Genomic DNA, 17,931 nt, shown 5'->3' on the forward strand with positions numbered 1-17,931 from the left:
GTCACTACCCAGCCAAAACGGCAAACCTTGGAAGAGGTAGGACACAGAATGGATGAGACAGATGGAATGTATGCTTACACACTCACGTTCAGTCAGTGGAGGCTGGTGGGAGGAGCCATAGGAGGATGGTCATGGCTGGAAAGGAATTCATGGGAGTCAAACATGCATATACCTTTACATGTAGTCCATTCCAGCCACTACAAATGAGCTCATCCTCCTTTAGCTCCTCCCACCAGCCTCCTCTTCATTCATTATACACAGAAACATGAACGCATGCAAGAGCGCGGAGGTTAAGCACTCAGAGAAGTTGCTTATGGTTGTCCAACGTATTCCATGATCCCTTCCACTTCTGAGTTAACGGTGAATTCTTTGGTGACTGTAGAGTCCAGTCAGAGATCCACAAACTTTATTGGAGGTGGGGCATATGCAGTCTGTGTTGGCGGGGTCAGCCATGGTTGTATGTCTCCGGAGCTGTTTTTGCTGTCTCTTTATGCTCCTCTCCCCGCCTCTGTACACCGCTCTGGCAGAGCTGCCGCCAGGTCTGTGGATTTGATGTTGTACTTCTTCAGTGACGTTTTCAGCTGGTCCTTGTAGAGCTTCAGCTGCCCCCCTGCAGACCGCCGGCCAAGATGTAGCTGGCCCCCCCTGCAGACCGCCGGCCAAGATGTAGCTGGTCCCCCCTGCAGACCGCCGGCCAAGATGTAGCTGGCCATACAGGATCTTCCCTGGCAAGCGCTCCTGAGACATTCTAATGACATGCCCGAGCCAGTTGGTGTTGAGTGACCATGGCCTCCATACTCTTGCAGTTGGTCTTAGCAAGTATTTCTGTATGGGGCACACGGTTGCACCAGGGGATTCCCAGGATGCAAGGCAGGCGTCTAATGTGGAATCGCTCGAGCTGCATGTTGTGGCGACTAAGTGACCCAGGCTTCATAGCTGTAAAAAAGTATGGTGATGCAGACGGCAACTTTGTTGTGGAGATTCCTGTTTAGGAAGTTTTAGGAGTTTCCCGAAGGCAGTTGATGCTTCCTTGATCCTATTTTGATTCGAGGTCAATGCTGCAGTCCGAAAGAATGCTGCCCAGGTATTTTAAGGACGGAACTATTGCCAGTGATTTGTGTTCAATGGTGAAGACAGGCATGGTGGGTGGAGGGCTGGATCTCCATTGGCAGACCACCTCTGTCTTGGTGGTGTTGATAGACAGTCCCGTCCTGCTATAGACCATCACAGCTGCTACAAGGACAGACTGAAGCTCTTCCGGAGTATGGGCCACAAGAGCACAGTCATCAGCATCCTGCAGCTCAAGAACCCGTTCCGTCAAAACCTTGGTGGTTGCTTGGAGCCTCCTGATGTTGAATAGGTTTCCATCCAACCTGAAGTCCACTGCAAAACCCCTGCTGTCCTCAAACTCTTTCTGGAGAAGCTGGGTGACATGTAGAAGGAAGATGTTAAAGAGTACCGGTGTGAGCACACACACCCCTGCCTCACACCGATGCTTACTCTAAAGGGCACCGACTCCTGCCCTCCTATGGCCACCCGAGCCATCATCCCATCATGGAACTGGCAAAGGATGTTGACAAATTTGTCTGGACAGATTCTCTCTCAGGGTGTGCTCCCCAAGCCTTTGTCGTACCAGACTAACCCACAAGGCAGCGGGACAGTGGTTGATGGCTGCCAGGACTTGTCCACACAGAGGTGGGCCTGTACAGACGCATCTCTGGGGCCCACTGCTGCTCCCGAGATCCCCAGCCGGTTAGACTGGAGTTTCAAGACAACCAGTTAACATGTGCCACCGCGAGGAGGCCCGACAGGAGTCTTGGTCATGGAGAGGCTTTGTCCAGGCAAGGGGAGACTTGTGCATGAAGCTTCTCCCCAATTCACCACAAGGGCTAGCCGGCGGGAGCAAGCTGTAAGCTAGAGTATGCAAGCACGTGGCAAGCGGCCATGCAACTAACCTCAGCACGTCACATGCACCCTGCGGTTACCCGCCGACACAAATAAGTTACTGTAATGCATATACACTGCCAGCTCCCCCGGCCTGTCAACAGACTAAACAGAGCGGGTACACAGTACACTGTGGTTGATCCCGAGTGATGTTGAAGTACAAGCTAACAATATAGGATACTGCTGATACATCAAACAGCCACTGTAACGGGTTTCTTATTTCTGCTAGTCATGCTACTGCTGTTCTCTCAAAGGACACGGGTATCTATCTAATGAACCAAAACACGCTCTGTTTCACTTACAGCTTCTGCTCCGTGTTGTCCCGACACCAGTATCGCGATACTTACCATACCAGGTTATCCTTGGCAAAAAATGAGGCACGAAGCCGACAAAACTCTATGGTCCTTTAAAATCTACTTTTGTAAAACAAATGTGACTCTGGGTGACAACATAAGGCAGTTTTTTCCAACCTCGGGACTGTTTTCCTCAAGATATTCTGTCCGCTTCACGTTTTGTTTCCTTTGCTTCCTTACTTCCTGGTATCGCGATACTGGTATCGTGACCACACTACGACTGTTACCTATGGAAATCTGTACATCTGATACACTGCCTGCTGCCTATGGAAGTCTATACATTCAGTTAAGACATTTATAGGACTGTCACTGTACTCTTAGCCTGGGTACTAGTCAGTTAAGCTAACATTCCACACCTTGTACTCCGTGTCATTGCCAAACTAAGCTAATAAGAAATCTGTAGTGTGTGATTATCCCACTGCCGTTACAGATGAAAAGGGGTAGTAAAGTCCAAACTTTTCCTGGCACATCTCACTAATAGCCCTATGTTTTCCTGGAACGCGTCACAGCTGAAGCACAGCTGGTGGTTGTGTTGTGTTGTGTTGCCACCAGCCCACCAGCCCCTCAGCTCAGAACACCACAGCTGGTTCCGGAAAAACTGTTGTTCTGCCACCAAACTCTTTCAGAGCTAAGCTGTACTATACCTTTCTCGATGCTGGAGTACACAGTTCTCTCCATGCTGAGGGAGTCATTGGCACACACACACACACGCACACACAAACACCTTTCTCTATACTGAGGGAGTCGATGGCTCTGTATCCGGCGTTGATGATGCTGTGCTTGGCACCGGCAGCCATGACAGCCTGGTAGACGGGCAAGCAGGAGTCCTTAGGGATGTGCAGTTCCCAGCCCAGCTCGCCCACGAAGGACAGACGCATGGCACGCACCTAGAGGGGGGGAGGGGGGGACAGAATGAGAATTCATGAGCGAGTGATTGAATGAGCGAAAGACAGTGAGTTAAGTGAGCGAACGAACAAAGTGATCATTTAAAACGTCCTGGGACATGACGGGGCTCTAATAAGATACAGTAATTGCAACCGATAGGTTCCCTCTTTCCAACAAACTGTATGCAATGAGACTTTAAAATTGCATGGCCAGAACCCAACGTAATATAGATGGAATGAAGAGAGGAATTGTGTACGAGTTGTCCTTGAGAGCAGGAAGGCAGCTCACACTGGTCTAGTCTGACAGAGAGAACCCTTCTGGAGAACAGCACAGCTGCTCTGTAACCCTCCTACTATCTACTGCTCCCACACACACACCACGTCTTCAAGGACATGGTCTGTATGCCTGGCTGCCGTACATTCTAATGAAGAAGTTCCTCGCAGAGAGAGAGGGAACAGAGAGGAGAGAGAGAGAGAGCGTGGGAGGATGAACAGAAGCATGGGAAAGAAGGAAAGGAACAGGATGGGGACTGATAAAAATGTGTTAGGGATAGAGCTGGATAGGGAGAAGAAAAGAGGAAGAGCAGGAGACGAGAGACTAAAGAAGGAGAGAGGGCGAGAGACTAAAGAAGGAGAGAGGGCGAGAGACTAAAGAAGGAGAGAGGGCGAGAGACTAAAGAAGGAGAGAGGGCGAGAGACTAAAGAAGGAGAGAGGGTGAGAGACTGGTGAAGCAGGACAGCAGGAGGAATGTGAGGAGAAGCAGAGGAGATGTGACAACAGCAAGGATAGTTGAAGAGGCAGCCCCAGAGGAGGCCCTGTCAGCCACACCATCTGGCCAGCACAGCCTCACACAGGTCCCTTTATCCCCCCCACACACAGCAGGAAACTCTAGGGATCCGGACAGAACTAGGCCAAGATCCTCTCACATAACACATACAAATAATAATCATGCATGCACATGCAGGCACACATGCACACCCACGTGCATGCATATGGGTGGGTGTGCGTGTGGGTGGGTGTGTGCACGTGTGCGCATGTGCATGCATGCACACCCCCCCACGTGCACGCACACCCCCCCCAAACCAAACAACCCGCCTCACGGTATGGTAAACCTGTATGAGAGAATGACGTGTAATGAGTGAGTTGGGGAACAGGCAAAGACAGTGTTTACAGCACAGCAGTGAGACCATCATTGAGATTAAAATGCCATCAAGACCGTACTTAATGTAGGACAGGATGGGGCATTAGTGAAGGCAGGCAGATGCCAAAAAACAAGAGGGTTCCAGGAAAAAAACGATGACATAATTCCGCTAAATCAAAACCGAATGCATTAGCGACACTGAGCCAGAGGCTTAGTTCGAAATAGAGCTGTCTTTATTTGGGAGAGGAGAGCCACTCCGTTCCAACGCTGCTCTGCTCATCTACCGGGAAACATACGGAGGAGCCAGTGTTTTATACTGTACTGTAATTACAGTGTAATAGTTAGAGCTGTATTGGGATGTTTATAAAACACTCCAAAATGTATTACAGCTATCAAGCTAAAACATGTATGGAGATGTTGTCTCTTAATTTGATCACTGTTGTCAGACTGTTGCAACTTGTAGTGTGTTGAAGGTTTAAAAAAGGCTTCTAACGTTTGGAATTTCCACTTACACTTGATTTGCCCCAACGAAAAACACATCAACCCCTACAGAAATACCCATTCATTTTAATCCACATTATTCAGATTTCCTGCAGGATTATTTTACTGCTGTGAGAAACTGGTCAAATTAAGATGGTATGTGTTAAATGTACAGAGACGTAAATGTTTTCTACAACTCTGAAATGGGGCAGAGAGGACGAAAAGACTGGATGGTGAAAGGCTAAAATGTTTAGATTCAAGGGAGATATGAATCATGGAGAGGAGGACCGGGACAGATGAGAGAGAGAGCAATAGAACAAAAAGAGAGAGGGAGGTTAGAGAAGTGTGCAGAGTGTTTGACATGAGGTCTCAGTCAGTCACAGGGGTGATGTAAGCCAGGCCATCTGTCCCAGAAACAGGCACAACACACTCACTCAGGTTCCTCACACAATACACAACTAGGCCAAGACACACAACAAACACACACGCAGGCGGCGACACACAAACGCGCACGTGCAACAACCACCTTTGTGCACGCATGAACGCACACACGCGGAGATATGCACCATCGCCTCTTTCCTTGCTCTCTCTCATGCACACTCAGGAGAAAACAACCCTTCTTCAAACAAGTGTACATTTATTCAAATTCACTACTTGAATCCCATTGGCAATTGACATCACTGTGTGAAGAAGAGTAATTTGTACCATATTAAATTATACATTTGATGAGGCAGGTGTGTGTGTGTGTAAGGGTGGGAATGAAAGGGGAAAATAACTGATAGCCAGACAGACCAATAGAGCCAGCCAGCCAGGAAGGAAGACAGACAGGCCCTTTCTCTTACTTTGTGTCCGGCAGCGTTACAGACTTTGTGTGTAGAGAAAGGGAAGGCGTCGTTACTCAGGTCTGTATCCAGGATCTCCTGTAGCACCTCTCGACTGTGGACAGACACAGAACACCACGTCAGCGAATCGGCTGTCAATAAGACCAGTATCAGCCAATCACCTGTCAATCAGGAACTGCTCTAACCAGCAACTGCCAAAGGGATCAACAGTTTATCTGTCAATCACCAATGGCAGCAGAGCTCGCGTCAGCCAAAGTACCTAGCAGTCAACCTGTTCATCTGAGAAAAGTCCACTACAGACAATGTACAGTTGAAGTCGGAAGTTTACATACCCTTAGGTTGGAGTCATTAACTCGTTTTTCAACCACAAACTATAGTTTTGGCAAGTCGGTTAGGACATCTACTTTGTGCATGACACAAGTCATTTTTCCAACAATTGTTTACAGATTATTTCACTTATAATTCAATGCATCACAATTCCAGTGGGTCAGAAGTTTACATACACTAAGTTGACTGTCTTTAAACAGCTTGGAAAATTCCAGAAAATGTCATGGCTTTAGAAGCTTCAGATAGGCTAATTGACATAATTTGAGTCAATTGGAGGTGTACCTGTGGATGTATTTCAAGGCCTACCTTCAAACTCAGTGCCTCTTTGCTTGACATCATGGGAAAATTTAAAGAAATCAGCCAAGACCTCAGAAAAACATTCTAGACCTCCACAAGTCTGGTTCATCCTTGGGAGCAATTTCAAAACGCCTGAAGGTACCACGTTCATCTGTACAAACAATAGTATGCAAGTATAAACACCATTGGACCACGCAGCCGTCATACACCTCAGGAAGGAGACGTGTTCTGTCTCCTAGAGATGAACGTACTTTGGTGCGAAAAGTGCAAATCAATCCCAGAACAGCAGCAAAGGACCTTGTGAAGATGCTGGAGGAAACAGGTACAAAAGTATCTATATCCACAATAAAACGAGTCCTATATCGACATAACCTGAAAGGCTGCTCAGCAAGGAAGAAGACACTGCTCCAAAACTGCCATAAAAAAGCCAGACTACGGTTTGCAACTGCACATGGGGACAAAGATCGTACTTTTAGGAGAAATGTCCTCTGGTCTGATGAAACAAAAATAGAACTGTTTGGCCATAATTACCATCGTTAGGTTGTGATGAAAAAGGGGGATGCCTGAAAGCCGAAGAAAACCATCCCAACCTTGAAGCACGGTGGTAGCAGCATCATGTTGTGGGGGTGCTTTGCTGCAGGAGGGACTGGTGCACTTCACAAAATAGATGGCATCATGAGGAAGTAAAATTATGTGGATATATTGAAGCAACATCTCAAGACATCAGTCAGGAAGTTAAAGCTCAGTCGCAAATGGGTCTTCCAAATGAACAATGACCCCAAGCATACTTCCAAAGTTGTGGCAAAATGGCTTAAGGACAACAAAGTCAAGGTATTGGAAAGCCCTGACCTCAATCCCATAGAAAATAGAAAATTTGTGGGCATAACTGAAAAAGCGTGTGCGAGCAAGGAGACCTACCAACCTGACTCAGTTACACCAGCTCTGTCAGTAGGAATGGGCCAAAATTCACCCAACTTGTGGAAGCTTGTGGAAGGCTACCCAAAATGTTTAACCCAAGTTAAACAATTTAAAGGCAATGCTACAAATACTAATTTAGTGTATGTAAACTGTGTGATGAAAGAAATAAGTAGAAATAAATAATTCTCTACTATTATTCTGACATTACACATTCTTAAAATAAAAGTGGTGATCCTAACTGACCTAAGACAGGGAATTTGTACTAGGATTAAATGTCAGGAATTGTGAAAAACTGAGTTTAAATGTTAAATGTTAAATGTTAAGGTGTATGTAAACGTCCGACTTCAACTGTAAGTCAGACAGGCAGTGTAAACACACACTCATGATGGAGTAGACAAAAACAAAACATTAATATTTCATGCCAGTGTTCAGGTTTGGTTGGGTGTTGTCCCCGACACTGTGCCCGGGTCTGTCCTTATGAGTTCCTCTGCGCGCACACACAATCTGCTTTCTGGAAAGTGCCTTGTCACTGAAGTAGCCCGATCCCAGATCTGTTTGTGCCGTCTTGCCAAACTAGACAATGACTGTAAGGAGCTGGCAAGACAGCACAAACCAATTTGCGATCAGGCTATCACTGAAGGGCCCCTGACTGTAGTCATTGGTAGCAGCTGCGTGGCTTGCAGGGCTATTGAGAGGGCTATTGGGCTAAAACAGCCTAGACGATGAGCTCAGAGGGAGCACCTCTTCCACTGTGATGCTTCCCTCATTTGGCTCGTACCCTTCTTTCCTCCAGCATAATGATGAGTTTCTCCACCATATTGTTTTCACCCGTCAAATCCTTTACAACAAGTGCCCGAAGAAGGGGAGGAGACAGGGGACAGCGTTTTAAACAATTGAGTAACTGCACTCTAAATTGAGATCGAGATGGCTCCCTCATTTAGGGAGGGCGGCGGCGACGTCTCCGGGTACAGGTCAATAAGGCTCCGTCCTCAAGACACACACACAGCGTCGCTACATTGGCGGCAGTCAAAGTGACGGATGTTTACACTAGGGCAGAGACGTGGACTGTGAGCCGCTACGTTGATAAACAAACCTCTGTATAAAAATATGCCAAAATATGCCATTTACGACAGGGACCAGGGCTTTTCTAGGTACAGGAATGGCTGAACGGCTGGCTGAGGTCAGACGCATCATTCTTTAGAGGTAAATCTCAGAGTTGGAGCGGCTGCCGGTGGACGGCGGACGAGTAATGGATGTTTAGGCTCTGCCAGAGCGTGTGTGTGTGTGTGTGTGTGCGCATGTGCAAGCACGTACCACTAAGCAGAGGAACTCATAAGGACAAAATAAATGTGTGAGGTACAGAGGGCGATAGGGTGTAGGGCCAGGGGAATATGTGGAGGTAGAGAGATAACAATATATTTTGTTCGTGAAGGTAGGTGGTTTCAGGTTTTTTATTTTATTTTTATGTATGAGGCAATGTGTATGAGTTGCCGTCGAATGGATCAGTGGTATAAAGTGGTATAAAGCGCTCCGATATTTCATGAACAGCCTCCGCCCACTCCCTTCCCTCTGAAACGTCATGCTTACTGAACTGTAGAGGCCGACAAGCTGTCTAATTATAAACCCTGTGAGTGTGTGCGTTAGTGCGTGGATAGTGTGGGCTGTGAAACAGCCAATTAGTTGATCAGACTACCCATTTAGTGCGGCAGTTAGCGCAGGATCACAGATCTGTTCCTAATGAAAAATCACACACACACACACACAGCTGGCTGCATATCGCCCCCAAATCTAACCAAACTCCTAATTTGTGTTGTTGTAAAACTCCTATTGCACTATTACGTGACAACATCGAATTAAACATTTCTAAATTGAGATTGCACTAATTAAAACTTCATCAAACTATTTGCAGAACAACTAATTCAGCCCCAACTATGTATATGTGATACACAGAGCCCACACAGTACAAGGGAACAGGTATGTGGCCCCTGCCTATCCGTGTACTCCGATACAAATCAGACCAGAGAGAACCCCCCCCCCCACCCTCTCTTCAATATCCTCTCATTGCCTCCTCGTCGCTACACTGGGGACTCATTCGGGTTTCAGACGTGTTGTGACAGCATTTCATTCATATTTCAGGATTGTGGGAAGGGGGACGAGGGAGGAAGGGAGAGATGACGGGGGCGGGGAGACATGATGAAAAAGACACTAATATGTATGGGGGCTGGGGACAGTCATTTCTACAAGCTGGAGTTAGTCTGTTGCGACAGAGAGACAGACGGAGCAGGTGGTGGCCCGGGGACAGCCATAACGATAAGGTCCACAGCAAGTTCACCTTCACAGTGAAAACCGGAACGTTTAAAAAAGTTTTGGGCCTAGAGCAGCTTTGCTCACCCACGTCTGTCCAGGGTGACTTAAATGAAGGCTATACAGTGAGTAAGGCTAGGGTAACTGTATGTGACTAACGTTACGGGTTGTGCTGATGAATTACTTTAAGTAAACTGGCAGGTTACTGTAAGTGACATGTTAGTTGTGCTATTGCTGTAAGTAAACCAGCAGTTACTGTAAGTGACATATTCGTTGTGCTATTGGCTGTAAGTAAAACAGCAGTTACTGTAAGTGACATATTCGTTTGTGCTATTGCTGTAAGTAAAACAGCAGTTACTGTAAGTGACATGTTAGTTGTGCTATTGCTGTAAGTAAACAAGCAGTTACTGTAAGTGACATATTCGTTGTGCTATTGCTGTAAGTAAAACAGCAGTTACTGTAAGTGACATATTCGTTGTGCTATTGCTGTAAGTAAAACAGCAGTTACTGTAAGTGACATGTTAGTTGTGCTATTGCTGTAAGTAAACCAGCAGTTACTGTAAGTGAACATATTCGTTGTGCTGATGACTAGTGACTTACTCTAAGTAAAGTGAGTGCCTCATCTCAGAAACGGTGTACAGTCGTGGCCAAAAGTTGAGAATGACACAAATATTAATTTTCACACAAGTCTTGCTGCCTCAGTTTGTATGATGGCAATTTGCATATACTCAGAATGTTATGAAGAGTGATCAGATGAATTGCAATTAATTGCAAAGTTCTCTTTGCCATGCAAATTAACTGAATCCCTCAAAAACATTTCCACTGCATTTCAGCCTGCCACAAAAGGACCGGCTGACATGTCAGTGATTCTCTCGTTAACATAGGTGTGAGTGTTGACGAGGACAAGGCTGGAGATCACTGTCATGCTGATTGAGTTCGAATAACAGACTGGAAGCTTCAAAAGGAAGGTGGTGCTTGGAATCATTGTTCTTCCTCTGTCAATCATGGTTACCTGAAAGGATACACGTGCCACCATCATCATTGCTTTGCACAAAAAGGGTTCACAGGCAAGGATATTGCTGCAGTAAGATTGCACCTAAATCAACAATTTATCGGATCATCAAGAACTTCAAGGAGAGCGGTTCAATTGTTGTGAAGAATGCTTCAGGGCGCCCAAGAGAGTCCAGCAAGCGCCAGGACCGCTCCCTAAAGTTGATTCAGCTGCGGGATCTGGGCATCACCATACAGAGCTTGCTCAGGAATGGCAGCAGGCAGGTGTGAGTGCATCTGCACGCACAGTGAGGCAACGACTTTTGGAGGATGGCCTGGTGTCAAGAAGGGCAGCAAAGAAGCCACTTCTCTCCCAGGAAAAACATCAGGGACAGACTGATATTCTGCAAAAGGTACAGGGATTGGACTGCTGAAGACTGGGATAAAGTCATTTCTCTGATGAATCCCCATTACGATTGTTTGGGGCATCCGTAAAAAAGCTTGTCCGGAGAAGACAAGGTGAGCGCTACCATCAGTCCTGTGTCATGCAACAGTAAAGCATCCTGAGACCATTCATGTGTGAGGTTGCTTCTCAGCCAAGGGAGTCGGCTCACTTACAATTTTGCCTAAGAACACAGCCATGAATAAAAAATGGTACCAACACATCCTCCGAGAGCCACTTCTCCCAACCACCAGGAACAGTTTGGTGACGAACAATGCCTTTTCCAGCATGATGGAGCACCTTGCCATAAGGCAAAAGTGATAACTAAGTGGCTCGGGGAACAAAACATCGATATTTTGGGTCCATGGCCAAGGAAACTCCCAGACCTTAATTCCCATTGAGAACTTGTGGTCAATCCTCAAAAAGGTTGGTGGACAAACAAAACCCACAAATTCTGACAAACTCCAAGCATTGATTATGCAAGAATGGGCTGCCATCAGTCAGGATGTGGCCAGAAGTTAATTGACAGCGTGCCAGGGCGATTGCAGAGGTCTTGAAAAAGAAGGGTCAACACTGCAAATATTGACTCTTTGCATCAACTTCATGTAATTGTCAATAAAAGCCTTTGACACTTATGAAATGCTTGTAATTATACTTCAGTATTCCATAGTAACATCTGACAAAAATATCTAAAGACACTGAAGCAGCAAACTTTGTGGAAATTAATATTTGTGTCATTCTCAAACTTTTGGCCACGACTGTATGTGCCTTTATGTGTATGTAACTGCTGTAAACGTATGTAACTATGTGTGTGTGCGTGCAACTGAGTAACTGTGCGGTGCGTAAACTGTAGCGTGCGTGCGCGTGTAACTGAGTGCGTACGTGCGCATGTAACTGTGCGCGCGTAACTGCTGGTACGTGCGCGTGTAACTGTGCGTACGTGCGCGTGTAACTGTGCGTGCGTGCGCGTCTGTGTAACGTTGTGCGTGCGTAACAGTGCGTACGTGCGCGTGTAACTGGTGCGTGCGTAACTGAGTTGCGTTACTCGTGCGCGTGTAACTGTGCGTGCGTAACTGAGTGCGTACATGCGCTTGTAACTGAGTGCGTACGTGCGCGTGTAACTGTGTGTGCGTAAATGCGCGTGTAACTGAGTGCGTACGTGCGCGTGTAACTGTGTGTGCGTAACTGTGCGTACGTGCGTAACTGAGTGCGTACGTGCGCGTGTAACTGAGTGCGTACGTGCGCGTGTAACTGTGTGTGCGTAACTGTGCGTACGTGCGTAACTGAGTGCGTACGTGCGCGTGTAACTGTGCATGGGTGCGCAAGCGCGTAACTGTGTGTGTGTAACTGTGTGTGTGTGTGTGTGTGTGTGTAGTGGTTGTGCTGATGACTAGTGGCTTACTCTAAGCAGAAGTGAGAGCCTCATCTCAGAAACTGAAGACATATGAGAAATGAGGGAGTCTTTATTGAGCAGGGTTATTTGCCATTCCGTTTCGTAAGCATTCAGGGAATCATTTACCGTTTTTAATACTGATAAACCCAGGGGGATGGCAATGTAGCTGCCACACACACTGTTTGCCCATACTAGATGCAGTAAGGGAACTGTAGGGTTGATTAAATTGCCGTGTAGTGAGAGAGAGAAAACGAACGTTGCAATTCCAATGTCAATGGTTTCATAACTTAGCAAGGCTGTTATGCTCAAGTGGCATGAAATCAGACCACAATGAGTACTATGGTCAAGATTGTATGACTGTTGCACCTATTCCTCATGGCTCTAACAGTTACCGGATACAGTTACAGACTAGTGTTTCATCACAAGGAGAGGCCCTTTCCTGAGTGTAACGTATGACGCACTCCTTCCTAGGTTTGACTTGGAAATAACAGGCCCTTTCCTGAGGCAAGATTTCTGTGTATGATGATTTCTGTGTATCCTTGCTGCGGTTGACGTCAGAGACCATTGCAATGCTCACTACCGAGTTCCAAACTGCCTCGAAGCAACGTCAGCACAAGAGCTGTTAGTCGGGAGCTTCATGAAATGGGTTTCCATGGCCAAGCAGGCGCAGACAAGCCTAAGATCACCATGCGCAATGCCAAGGGTCGGCTGGAGTGGTGTAAAGCTCGCCACCATTGGACTCTGGAGCAGTGGAAACGTGTTCTCTGCAGTGATTAATCACACTTCACCATTCGGAAGTCCAACGGACAAATCTGGATTTGGTGGATGCCAGGAGAACACTACCTGCCCGAAATGTGTAGTGCCAACTGTAAAGTTTGGTGGAGGAGGAATAATGGTCTGGGGCTGTTTTCCATGGTTTGTGCTAGGCCCCTTAGTTCCATTGAAGGGATATCGTAACGCTACAGCATACAATGACATTCAATGGTTTGTCGAGATCGGTGTGGAAGAACATGACTGGCCTGCACAGAGCCCTGAACTCAAACCTATCGAACACCTTTGGGATGAATTGGAACGCCGACTGCGAGCCAGGCCTAATCGCCCAACCTCACTAATGCGCGTGGCTGAATGGAAGCAAGTCCCCGCAGTAATTTTCCAACATCTAGTGGAAAGCCTTCCCAGAAGAGTGGATGCTGTTATAGCCGCAAAGGGGGGACCAACTCCATATTAATGCCCATGATTTTCAAATGAGATGTTCCAGGGGTCAGTTTCAAAATGGGCATAACCCCTCTGCTCAGGACAGTGATAAGGACCTGTTATTGCACCCATGAGGGGGGCTCACCTCTGTCATCGTCTCCCCCAAACCTATGCACCTGCCACCCTGTGTGGTTCCCTTTGAGATGCACCAATGAGCAAGTTTCACCTCTTAGGCCACTGGATGGTTAGTGTAAGGGTAACATTAAGGCACCTGKKKGGRGGGGGGGGGGGGGGGGGTTCACACTCACCTCTTGGGCCCCTGGATGCTGATCATGCCCATGTCTTCAGAGTAGTCAGCCAGCTGGCAGTTGAAACCCTCATCCTGGAGAACAGTCTTGATGTGGTTCCAGTTGTGTTCTGCTACACCGCCACCGATGGCCAGGTAGTATGCGTCACCTGGTAGAGGGCGAGATTCCAGACAGAACGAATGAGACATAGGTGTTTACTCATCTATACTGTCCAGTAAACACAAACATGCATAAAAGTGAGTACCCACAGTGCAGGCGCACACATCAGTGGATGTGGAGTCACATTTCCACATTGGAGGGCATTGATCAGGCAAACAACCCGTCAGAGAAGTTCTCCGATTTCAATTTGTTTTCCCTTCCACACGGGTCCCCGGATGACTTCAATGTTGCTTCAGAAGTTGACTTTGTGAGCAAGCTGGAGAAATCATTCAGAGGCACTTTGCACTGATAACGTTTTAATGTGATGCCTTTTGATGAGTGCAACTTGATCAAACATAACTTTACATTTCACATTCTGTAAGAGAGAGCACATGTTCAGCTTCATAAAAAACTTTACCATCGAGAGAGAGAAGAGTTTGAACCCACCTACTCATTCAAGGGTTTTTCTTTATTTTGACTATTTTCTACATTGTAGAATAATAGTGAAGACATCAAAACTAGGAAATAACACATATGGAATCCTGTAGTAACCAAAAAAGTGTTAAATCAAAATATATTTAAGATTCTTCAAAGTAGCCACCCTTTGCCTTGATGAAAGCTTTGCACACTCTTGGCACTCTCTCAACCAGCTTCATAAGGTAGTCACCTGGAATGCATTTCAATTAACAGGTGTGCCTTGTTAAAAGTTAATTTGTGGGGACTGGGAGATTAGTCAGGATCAAGGGAAAGATGAACCGCGCAAAGAACAGAGAGATCCTTGATGAAAACCTCCTCCAGAGCGCTCAGGACCTCAGACTGGGGCGAAGGTTCACCTTCCAACAGGACAACGACCCTATGCACACAGCCAAGATAACGCAGGAGTGGCTTCAGGACAAGCCTCCGAATGTCCTTGAGTTGCCCAGCCAAACCCCAGACTTGAACCCGATCGAACATCAATCAAATAAAATGTAATTGTCAAAACATTTCTAGCCTGTTTATCTATGGGTAACAGGGTTGACGTGTTATGCTCAACCAGCTCAGTTTTCCACCACAAAAAAAACCTGAAAATGACCATAAAGACCAGCTCACCTGCTTTTTCACAACGATTCAACTATTAGATGTTCAATGTTTATTTTGAAAAGGAATAGTTTCACCATATTAAAATGAGAGTTCAGTTCCGTTAACAAGGTTGACCCTAAATCACATGAAATAAATCATACATGACTGTCAAAGCAACAAAATAACTAGGGATTTACGATGATGGTGAAAACATGGGAGAAATTTCGGGGTCACGTGGGTTAAAAGTCACAGAAAGTGCACAGAGGAACATGTCAAAATACTGACTAGGCCATTTAGCAAGTCTTTAGTCATACTACAAATCAGATTTCTTGAATTCTCAAGACTTAAAATTCTATATTGGTGCACAATTTCTACTTAAAATATCAAAAAGGGACACAAAAAGGCACTCTTTTCGTGGAACGAACATAACACAACATTGCAGATTCGGGAAAGAGGTTAGGCAAGGCAATACTTCAAGGTAGCAAAAAGCAGGAACGTCTGTACTCGTCGATTCCCGGTGAAAAAGTCTCTATATTTATTCCACACTTCATGGTGATCACACCCCAAGCCCTCCTACAAAAGTGTCTCTACAATATACTTCAAAGTAGACATTTTAGCCATTCAGCAGATGCTCTTATGCAGAGCAACATACATTCATCTTTAGATAGCTAGATGGGACAACCACATACTGTATCATAGTACATTTGTCCTCAATAATGTAGCTATCAGCAAAGTCGGTGCTAGTAAGGGGGAAAAGTCAACTGAGTGTGTTAGTTGCAAAGTTTTTATTTGTATTTTTATTCATTTTACACACAGGGTGGGAGAGGGGAGAGAAGGAGGTGCTGTGTGATTATTTAAGATAGTCGGAAGATGGGCAGGGACTCTGCTGTCCTAGCTTCAGGGTGAAGCCGGTTCCAGCATTTGGGTGCCAGGACAGAAAAGAGCTTTGACTGGGCAGTATGTCATTTTAGCAAGTAGCACGCAAGACAGATTTCGGCCACGGCGTCTCTGACCACTGCTAGTTACAAGCAAGCTACTGTAGCGCCGCCGTGTTACTTAACTTCTCTAGGATAGGGGGCAGCATTTTCACGTTTGGATGAAAAGCATACCCAAATTCGACTGCCAGCTACTCATCCCCAGAAGATAAGATATGCATATTATTAGTAGATTTGGATAGAAAACACTCTGAAGTTTCTAAAACGGTTTGACTCATGTCTGTGAGTATAACAGAACTTATTTAGCAGGCGAAACCCCGAGGACAAACCATTCAGATTTTATTTTTTTGAGGTCACTCTCTTTTCAATGGATTTTCATTGGGTATACAGATTTCTAATTGACCTTCTTGCAGTTCCTACCACTTCCACTGGATGTCAACAGTCTTTAGAAATTGGTTGAGGTTTTTTCCTTTGTGTAATGAAGAAGTACGGCCATCTTGAACGAGGGTCACTGGAAGTGTCCTGTTAGTATGAGGCGAGTGACCAGAAAGCTAGCTACAGTTTGTTTTAATCCTGTATTGAACAGAGATCATCCCGTCTTCAATTTTATCGATTATTTACATTAAAAAATACCTAAAGTTGTATTACAAAAGTAGTTTGAAATGTTTTGGCAAAGTTTACAGGTAACTTTTGAGATATTTTTTAGTCACGTTTCACAAGTTGGAACCGGTGTTTTTCTGGATCAAACACGCCAAATAAATGGACATTTTGGATATATATCGACAGAATTAAATCGAACAAAAGGACCATTTGTGATGTTTATGGGACATATTGGAGTGCCAACAGAAGCTCGTCAAAGGTAAGGCATGAATTATATTTTTATTTCTGCGTTTTGTGTCGCGCTTGCAGGGTTGAAATATGCTTCTCTCTTTGTTTACTATGGTGCTAACTCATCATAATAGCATCGTTTGCTTTCGCCGAAAAGCCTATTTGAATTCTGACATGTTGGCTGGATTCACAACCAGTGTAGCTTTAATTTGGTATCTTTCATGTGTGATTTAAATTACTATAAAAATCAAACTTAAATTATTTGAATTTGGCGCTCTGCATTTTCTCTGGCTTTTGGCCAAGTGAGACAGTAGCGTCCCGCCTAAACTCAGATTTTTGGATATAAATATGAACTTTACCGAACAAAACATACATGTATTGTGTAACATGAAGTCCTATGAGTGTCATCTGATGAAGATCATCAAAGGTTAGTGATTCATTTTATCTCTATTTCTGCTTTTTGTTACTCCTCTCTTTGGCTGGAAAATGGCTTTGTTTTTCTGTGGCTATGTACTGACCTAACATAATCGCAAGGTGTGCTTTCGCCGTAAATCCTTTTTGAAATCAGACATGTTGGCTGGATTCACAACAAGTGTAGCTTTAATTTGTGATTTCATGAAAGTTTGATTTTTATAGTAATTTATTTGAATTTGGCGCTCTGCATTTTTACTGGCTTTTGGCCAAGTGGGACGTTAGCGTCCCACATATCCCAGAGAAGTTAAATATTCTACAAGGGCTTCTCAGAGAGAACATCAGAGAACATCCATTCTAAAGGTTAAGTCAGAGGATTTAAGTCACAATATGTAAATAGGTCCTGTGAGGTTCAGTTGGTGAGAGAGCAGCACTAGCAATGCCAACGTTGTGGGTTCCGTTTCCGCTGGGATCACTCTGCTAAGTGGTATATATTTTCTGAGGTTAAGTCACAGGTGGTAAAAGTAAGTCACAGATGATGATTAATGATACATGTGCAATGTCCCTGTCAAATACATAAAATTAATATCGAAATTAATGAAATCCCACATCCCACTCTCCTCTTACCGTTGGACTCTGGAGCCAGGGGCAGGTTGGCAGTGCCAGCCTCTAGCCGGCTGACTGTGAGATCAGCCTCAGATCCTCCTCTCTTGTTCAGCATACAGGTGTACACAGTAGAGCC

The 17,931-nt window shown here is 45.5% G+C and overlaps 1 protein-coding gene across 2 annotated transcripts in view; it reads right to left on the bottom strand.

Annotated features, from left to right (window-relative positions):
- The window catches only part of sardh (sarcosine dehydrogenase), a 103,177-nt gene that overhangs the window by 12,353 nt on the left and 72,893 nt on the right, over nt 1-17,931 (bottom strand). For both annotated transcript variants that reach the window (XM_023983408.2, XM_023983407.2), the window contains exons 16-19: nt 17,817-17,930; nt 13,819-13,966; nt 5,646-5,739; nt 3,022-3,184 (exon numbers count right to left, since the gene is read on the bottom strand). In XM_023983408.2, coding sequence (XP_023839176.1) covers nt 3,022-3,184; nt 5,646-5,739; nt 13,819-13,966; nt 17,817-17,930 — 519 coding nt within the window. The remainder of the gene's footprint in view (nt 1-3,021; nt 3,185-5,645; nt 5,740-13,818; nt 13,967-17,816; nt 17,931) is intronic.

This window comes from Salvelinus sp. IW2-2015, linkage group LG4q.1:29, assembly GCF_002910315.2.
Source record: "Salvelinus sp. IW2-2015 linkage group LG4q.1:29, ASM291031v2, whole genome shotgun sequence".
In the NCBI taxonomy this organism is placed as follows: Eukaryota; Metazoa; Chordata; class Actinopteri; order Salmoniformes; family Salmonidae; genus Salvelinus; species Salvelinus sp. IW2-2015.